Genomic DNA, 8895 nt, shown 5'->3' on the forward strand with positions numbered 1-8895 from the left:
CTGGGTGACAGGGTTAGACTCTGTCTCAAAAAAAGAAAAAAAAAATCGGCAGGGCGCAGTGGCTCACGCCTGTAATCCCAGCACTTTGGGAGGCCAAGGCGGGTGGATCACCTGAGGTCAGGAGTTCGAGACCAGACTGGCCAATATGGTAAAACCCTGTCTCTACTAAAAATACAAAAATTAGCCTGGTGTGGTGGCAGGCGCCTGTAATCCCAGCTACTCGGGAGGCTGAGGCAGCAGAATCGCTCGAACCCGGGAGGTGGAGGTTGCAGTGAGTCAAGATCGCGCCATTGCACTCCAGCCTGGGGGACAAGAGCGAGACTTCGTCTTAAAATAATAATAATAATATAATAATAATAATCTTAGTTACCACTGGGGAGGTAGATAAGGGAGGTAGATAGTAATTGTTGGGATATGAGTGATGCTGGTTCTATTTCTTGGTTATACAACTGTATTTGCTTTGTGATAACTCACAGAGCTTTACATGAATGCTTTGTATTTTTTTGTATGTGTGTTGTATATCAAAAAAATTATTATATATTTTTACATAAATCCTAACTTAGAATCTCAGAATAACAGTAGTGTTTTATTTTGTTTGAAGTGAGACACACTCACCCATGATACCATCAAATGGCTTTAAATATTCTGAGCTATTTATTCATGTTGTAACCTTGGGTGCCCCCCTAGGTCTTTTCAGTTTTACTCCAATTTGGAAAGTGGAATGGTTTCAATCTGGGGGGATGCAACTTTTTCCCAGCAAAGTCCTCTCCCCACAGTGATGTTCACCAAGGCCAGGACAGCTAGTACAGTGCCCTGTGCATAGCAGGGCAGTTGTAGAACTGGGCTGAATCAGAAACAAAATTAGTAGCAACCACTGGTTCAAGGTAAGAGATGCATTAACTGTGCATGAATTCCATATGTGTTGTGAGGGTTTGCCCCATGGCCAGTCCAGGGTTTAGGTCTTAGAAAATAGCTTTGCCCCGTTAAAAACCAAAGAATGACTTCAAGACATACTCAGCTGTTTGGCTAAATTTCTGCAGGAGGAAATGTCTTCACAGCCGATTTTTTTGTTTTGTTTTGTTTTTGTTTTTGAGATGGAGTTTTGCTCTTATTACCCAAGCTGGAGTGCAAAGGCATGATCTCGGCTCACTGTAACCTCCGCTTCCCAGGCTCACGCGAGTCTCCTGCCTCAGTCTCCTGAGTAGCTGGGATTACAGGCGACCACCACCACTCCTGGCTAATTTTTAAAAATATTTTTAGCAGAGACGGGGTTTCGCCATACTGGCCAGGCTGGTCTCAAACTCCTGGCCTCATGTGATCCTCCCTCCTCAGCCTCCCCAAGTGCTGGGATCACAGGCGTAAGCCACCACGACCCGCCAGATCCTAGAAAATTTTAAATGACACGTGTGGCTCACCTTTTATTTATATTGCATATTGCTGCCTGAGAGGATTGCCTCACTTTCCACAGCTCAGGCTGCCTGGTCAAAAGACCAGAGGCCAGGAAGGTTATGAAATCGGAAACTTTAAAATAATTATCATTCATTGTTTCTATTTGTGAGATATATATGTGTGTGTGTGTGTGTGTGTGTGTGTGTGTGTAAAACTTATGAATGGATATAATCTTATATACAAGGTTAAATGCCATTATCCCCCAGGCAGGTGGGTCCAGGTCGAAGTGCCGTGAGGAATGTTGCTTCAAAAGGGCTGCACCCAGAAACCTGTCACTCTTGTTTCATTCGGCCCAGTGTCTGATCGCACCTCCTGTCACTCAAGACCTGAGGGGGTGGGGCCTGGAGCCCCATCCAGTCAGCGGCGCTAGCGTGAGAACTGTCCAATCAGGCGTGCAGCCAGAGAGGAAGGGGCGGCCTTGGGGATCTGGCGGGGCCTTTGTCTCCTGGCGGCCGGCGGGGTGCAGGGTTCCCGTCTGCTGCCTCTCGGAGAGTCCCGTGTGACTGCCGCAGGCTCCATCGCCCTGTGGCCTGCAGGTATTGCGAGATTTCTAGGGAGGACGCTGGGACCCCCAAAAGCTGGGAAATGGTGAGTGTGCGGAGCAGGGTGTCCCGAGAAGGGAGAGGGGGTGGTTGGAATCGGTTGGAATTGGCTGGAACCAGCGCTGGCGGCCCCGGGCCTCCCGGCGGTCGGCTCCGGAGTGTGCGGCCGAGTCCCGCTGGCGCAGCTCGGCCCTCAGTCCCGTCCCGCGCAGGTGGGGGCCGGGCCGGCAGCGGGATCCCGGCCGCGGGGTGACTGTCCGGTCTCTGCCTGGTGACTTCGGCACGGCCCAGAGCCCTCCCGGGGCAGCCCCGCGCCCGCAGCGCCGCGTCTTCCCTGGATTGTGCTGTGATGACGGAGGGGTTTTCGGGAGAGTCCCGACTCCCGTGGAAGGTTCCTGGGTGGGAGGAGCTGTGGTCTGTGGGTTCCTTTCTCCTCTTTTTTTTTTTTTTTTTTGAGACGGAGTCTCGCCCTGTCGCCAGGCTGGAGTTCGGTGGCTCGATCTCGGCTCACCGCAACCTCTGCCTCCCAGGTTCAAGCGATTCTCCTGCCTCAGCCTCCCGAGTAGCTGGAATTACAGGCGCCCACCACCACGCCCAGCTAATTTTTGTATTTTTATTAGAGACGGAGATTTCACCATGTTGGTCTCGATCTCTTGACCTCGTGATCCGCCCGCCTCGGCCTCCCGAAGTGCTGGGATTACAGGCGTGAGCCACCGCGCCCGGTCTCCTTTCTCCTCTTCAAAAAATAAACTGAAGCACCTTTGAAATGTTAAGGAGTTTATTCCAGCAAACAGTGATTTATGAATCTGGAAGCCCCTAGCCCTGGTTTGGGGCTAAACTTGAAGGGAAGGTCTTCATAAGGTGCACGAGGAAGCAACCACGTTTAATAATTGATCGGTTGCCATTATGCAGTCACCTTATTTGGACTGTCCAGGATGAAATTTCCTGATTATGTAATAAGAGATTTATTAGCATTTAGTGGTTGGTTAAGCCTACGTTTTGTTTTTCTCCAAGTTTGCAATTTACAAGAAATTCATCTAAGTTAGCTAGGATTCCTTAGATAGAATCCCAGGACATCAAAGCCACTCAGTCTAATTGTCTGCCATTTAATTATTCTAACACTCCACAGGGGAACTGGTTTTCCCAGCATTTTTCAAATGTATGGCAAGCAGGACCTCAAATCCAGGACTCTGTTCCCCCAGCCTAACTGTTTTAGGGCCTGAAGGAAATCTTGTTTCCAGTTTCTTTTCTACATTCCCAAATGCTAACTTTGTCTCTCCAAACACAACATTATCAACTATTTGTTCTTTTTTTTTTTTTTTTTTTTTTGAGACGAAGTCTCACTCTGTTGCCCAATGCTAAGCTGAAGTGCAGTGGCACAATCTGGGCTCACTGCAACCTCCACCTCCCAGGTTCAAGCGATTCTCCTGCGTCAGCCTCCTGAGTAGCTGGGAATACAGGCAGGCGCCACCATGCCCGGCTAATTTTTGTATTTTTAGTAGAGATGGGGTTTCATTATGTTGGCCAGGCTGGTCTCGAACTCCTGACCTCGTGATCCGCCCGCCTCAGCCTCCCAAAGTGCTGGGATTACAGGCATGAGCCACCGCGCCCGGCCTATTTGTCCTTTATTTGCTTTTCAAACAGATGCAAGATTTTAATGGTTCTTTTTTGTTTTTTTCACAGTGCAATGAATGGGCTTTTTTTTTCTTTTTTTTTTGAGACAGAGTCTTGCTCTGTTGCCGAGGCTGGAGTGCAATGGTGCAATCTTGGCTCACAGCAACCTCTGCCTCCCGGGTTCAAGCGATACTCCTGTCTCAGCCTCCCGAGTAGCTGGGACCACAGGCGTGTGCCACCATGCCTGGCTAATTTTTGGTATTTTTTGTAGAGACGGGGTTTCACCCTGTTAGCCAGGATGATCTCGATCTCCTGACCTTGTGATCCTCCCGCCTCGGCCTCCCAAAGTGCTGGGATTACAGGCTTGAGCCACCGTGCCCAGCCATGAGTGGCTTTTTAAAAAATATTTTCTTTATGTTCTGAACATTTCACGTGAGAAGAAAGCAGAGAATAATCACTTGACACTCTGCTGTAAAATCTTTGCTCAGCCAGTGTCCTGGATAGTTTCCTTGATGTTTTCTGTTCATAGTTTGAGGTCTTAGATTTAAGTCTTTAATCCATTTTGATTTGATTTTTTGTATATGCCTAGAGGCGGGGGCCACGTTTTTTTGTTGTTGTTTTTCATCTTTTTTTGTTTGTTTGTTTTGTTTTGTTTTGAGACAGTCTCACTCTGTCATCCCCTGGGCTCAGGCTATTCTCGTGCCTCAGCCTCCCGAGTAAACTGGGACCACAGGTGCAGGCCACCACAGCTAGCTAACTTTTGTATTTTAATAGAGACAGGGTTTCACTATGTTGGCCAGGCTGCTCGGACTCCTTGGCCAGGCTGGTCTCGAACTCCTGGCCTCAAGTGACCCTGCTGCTTTGGCCTCCCACAGTGCTGAGATTACATGCATGAGCCACCACACCCGGCCAAGGGGTCAAGTTTTATTCTTCTGCATATGAATATCCATTTTTCCCAGCACAACTTATTGAGAGACTGTTGTTTCCCCCAAAGTATGTTCTTGGTGCCTCTGTCACAAATTAATTTGCTGTAGATGTATGGATTTTTTTCTTGGTTCTTTATTTTGTTCCATTGAGCTATGTGTCTTGTTTTATGCTAGTACCATGCTGTTTTTGTTGCTATAGCTCTGTAGTATAATCTGAAGTCAAGTAGAGTAATTCTTCCAGTTTTTTCCTTTTTGCTCAGGATGGCTTTGGCTATTCTTAGTCTTTTGTGGTTCCAAAAAAATTTTAGGCTTAGTTTTTCTATTTCTCTGAAGAATGTCATTGGTATTTTGGTAGGTATTACACAGAGTTTATAGATTGCTTTGTGGAGTTACGGACATTTTAACAGTAACATTTTAACAGTCTTCCAATCCATGAACACAGAATATATTTCTGTTATTTTGTGTGCTCTTCAGTTTCTTTCATCAATGGTTTATAGTTTCTGTTGTTGAAATCTTTCACTTCTTTGGTTAAGTTTATTCCTAGGTATTTTATTTGTTGCTATCGTAAGTGGGATTACTTTCTTCATTTCTTTTTCAGATTGTTTGCTGTTGGCATATAAAAATGCTACTGATTATTGTATGTTAGTATTGTATCCTACCACTTTACCAAATTTGCTTTTCAGTTTGAATAGTTTTTTGGTAGAGTCTTTAGGTTTTTTCAAGTGGAAGATCATATCATTTGCAAACAAGGATAATTTGACTTCTTCCTTTTGAATTTGGAGAGCTTTATTTTGTTCTCTTGTCTGTTCTAGTTAGGACTTACAGTACTAAGTTGAGTAACTGGTGAAAGTTGGCATCCTTTTCTTGTTCCACATCTTAGAGGTATAGCTGTCAGTTTTTCCTCCTTCAGTATACTAGCTGTGGGTCTGTCATGTATGATTTTACTGTGTATGCTCCTTTTATACTCAGTTTTTCGAGGGTTTTTTTTTAAATCATTGAAGGATGTTGAATTTTATGAAATTCTTTTTCGGCATCAGTTGAAATGATCATATGGTTTTTCTCCTTCATTCTGTTAATATGATGTGTTACATGGGTTGATTTACATATGTTGAACCATCCTTGCATCCCTGGGATAAATCCCACTTGGTCATCATGAGTGATCTTTTTTGTTGTTCTTTTTGAGATGGAGTCTCGATCTCTCGCCAAGGCTGGAGTGCAGTGGTGCAATCTCAGCTCACTGCAACCTCCGCCCTCTGGGTTCAATGATTTTCTTGCCTCAGCCTCCCGAGTAGCTGGGATTACAGGTGCCTGCCACCACACCTGGCTAATTTTTGTATTTTAGTAGAGACAGGGTTTCACCATGTTGGCCAGGCTGATCTCAAACTCCTAACCTCAGGTGATCTGCCCGCCTTGGCCTCCCAAAGTGCTGGGATTACAGGCATGAGCCACATGCCCGGCCCTAAGAAAAAATTTTTACTGTCATTCAAATACTAAGAATTTATGAATACACATTTTTAGAAATATAGTTCTAATGAAACAGTGTTTCACTGTGGAACATAATGTATTTACCAACATCTAAATATATTTTGTTTTTCTGAAATAAAAAGCCCAAAGTATGTAAGATGAACTCATATTTAGTAACTAAATGTCTTAGCATTACATCTTATTTGGAAATGATCTGGATATTTAATGAATATCCATCACTGAATTTAGTTTACCAAAACTATAAAGATAGAGAAACATTTTCCCCTATAATTTATTTACAATTTATTTATTTTTTCTTTTCCAATGTTTATTTTAGATTCAGGGAGTATGTGTGCAGGTTTGTTATATTGGCAAATTTTGTTTCATGGTTGTTTGGTGCACAAATTATTTATTTCATTACGCAGATAATGAGCATAATATCCAACAGGTAGTTTCTACTCTTGCCTTCCTTCTACTCTAAAGTCGGCCCTAGTGTCTTTTGTTCCCTCTTTGTGTCCATGTTTACTCAATATTTAGCTCCCACATATAAGAGAGAACATGCAGTATTTGGTTCTCTGTTCTGTATTAATTAAATTATCCAGCAGCATTCATGTTGCTGCAAAGAACATGATTTTGTGTTTGTTATAGCTGCATAGCATTCCCTGGTGTTCATGTATGTCATTTTATTTATTTAGTCCATTGTTGATGGGCAGGTAGGTTGACTCCATGTCTTTGCTATTGTGAAAAGGCTACAGTGAACATAGACATGCATGTGTCTTTATTGGAGAATGATTTATACTCGTTTGGGTATATACCCTGTAATGGGATTCCTGGGTCGAATGGCAGCCCTGTTTTAAGTTCTTTCAGAAATCTCCAAAATGCTTTCCACAGTGGCTAATTTATGTTTTCACCAGCAGTGTATAGGCATTCCTTTGTTTCTGCAACCTTGTCAGCATCTGTTATTTTTTGACTTTCTAATTATAACCATTTTGAATGGTGTAATAGAGCATCATTGTGGTTTTGTGTTGCATTTCTCTGATGATTAGTGATGTCGAACATTTTTCCTCATGCATGTTGGCCATGTGCATATCTTCTTTTGAGAAATGTCCCTTCAAGTCCTTTGCCGCCCCCCCCCCCCCCCTTTTTTTTTTTGAGACAGAGTCTCACTCTTTCACCCAGGCTGTAGGGCAGTGACACGATCTCAGCTCACCGCAACCTCCGCCCCCTGGGTTCAAGTGATTTTCCTGCTTCAGCTTCCCAAGCTGGGATCACAGGCATGCACCACCACACCCAGCTAATTTTTGTATTTTTAGTTGAGACGGGGTTTCACCATGTTGGCCAGGCTGGTCTCGAACTCCTGACCTCAGGTGATCTGCCTGTATCAGCCTCCCAAAGTGCTGGGATTACATGCGGGAGCCACCACGCCCGGCCTTGGTTATTTCTTTTCTTCTGCTAGCTTTGAGGTTGGTATGCTCTTGGTTTTCTAGTTCATCTAGGTCTGACCTTAGGTGGTTAATATGAGATTTTTCTAACGTTTTGAACTGGGCATTTAGCACTATAAACTTTTCTCTTAACATTGCTTTAGCTCTGTCCAAGAGATTCTGGGATGCTGTATTTTTTTTTTTATTAGTTTCAAATAATTTCTTCATTTCTGCCTTAATTTCTTCATTTCTGCCTTAATTTCATTATTTACCCAGTCATTCAGAAGCAGGTTATTTAATTTCCTTGTAACTGTATGGTTTTCAGAGATATTCTTGATATTGAGTTCTGTTTTTATTTAACTGTGGTCTTGAGAGTGTGGTTGGTGTGATAACAGTTTTTTTTTAAATTTGTTGGTAATCGTTTTATGGCCAAGCATGTGGTTGATTTGAAAATATATGCCATGTGCAGATGAGAAGAATGGGCATTGTGTTGTTGAATGGAGTGTTCTGTAGATGTGTATTACGTCCATTTGTTGAGGTGTTGAGTTCAGGTCCCTATCTTTGTTAGTTTTCTGCTTTGATGATCTAATACTGTCAGTGGAATGTTAAAGTCTTCTACTAGTATTGTATGGTTATCTGTGTCTGTTCATAGGTCTCTAAGAAATAGTTTTATGAATCTGGGTGCTTCAATGTTGGTTGCATATATATTTGGAATAGTTAAGTTTTCTGATTTTATTGAACATTTTATCACTATGCAATGCCCTTCTTTGTCTTTTTTGTTTCTTTCTTTCTTTTTTTTTTTTTTTTTTGAGACGAAGTCTTGCTCTGTTGCCCAGGCTGGAGTGCAGTGGCATGATCTCAGCTCACTGCAACCTCAGCCTCCTGGGTTCAAGTGATTCTCGTGCCTCAGCCTCCCGAGTAGCTGGGCTTACAGGTGCCTGCCACCACGCCTAGCTAATTTTTTGTAGTTTTAGTAGAGATAGGGTTTCACTGTGTTGGCCAGGCTGGTCTCAAACTCCTGACCTCAAGTGATCTGCCTGCCTTGACCTCCCAAAGTGCTGCGGTTACAGCTGTGAGCCACCACGCCCGGCTCCTTTTCTTTCTTTCTTGTTTTTTTTAAAACAGAGACAGGGTCTTGCTATGTTGCCCAGGCTGGTCTTGAAATCCTAGGTTCAAGTGAGTCTCCCACTTTGGCCTCCCAAAGTACTGATTACAGGCATTAGCCTCTGCTCCTGGCCTGTCTTTTTTCATTATTGTTGGTTTAAAGTTTGTTTTGTCTGAAATAAGAATAGTTCGTTTTTCTTTTCTGATTGCTCGACAGATTTTTCTCCTTCTGGTTACTTTTAGCCTATGGGTGTCACTGTATGTGACATGGGTTTCTGGAAGACCATAGAGTTGGGTCTTCTTTCTTTAGGCAACTTGCACTCTGCTTTTTAAGTGGGGCATTTAGCCTGTTTACATTCAAAGTTAATACTGATA

General features: G+C 43.6%; 1 protein-coding gene across 3 annotated transcripts in view; it reads left to right on the forward strand.

Moving 5' to 3' along the window:
* Positions 1 to 1839: 1839 nt before the first annotated feature.
* ZNF695 (zinc finger protein 695) overlaps positions 1840 to 8895 on the forward strand; it is a 24286-nt gene continuing 17230 nt past the window's right edge. Inside the window, exon 1 of one of the 3 annotated variants that reach the window (XM_063809301.1) lies at positions 1840 to 2037. In XM_063809301.1, the coding sequence (XP_063665371.1) occupies positions 2035 to 2037 (3 nt within the window). In that variant the 5' untranslated portion in view covers positions 1840 to 2034. The remainder of the gene's footprint in view (positions 2038 to 8895) is intronic. The other 2 variants (XM_001139463.6, XM_024353033.3) reach the window with 2 other exon arrangements.

The sequence above is a fragment of the Pan troglodytes genome, chromosome 1, assembly GCF_028858775.2.
Source record: "Pan troglodytes isolate AG18354 chromosome 1, NHGRI_mPanTro3-v2.0_pri, whole genome shotgun sequence".
In the NCBI taxonomy this organism is placed as follows: Eukaryota; Metazoa; Chordata; class Mammalia; order Primates; family Hominidae; genus Pan; species Pan troglodytes.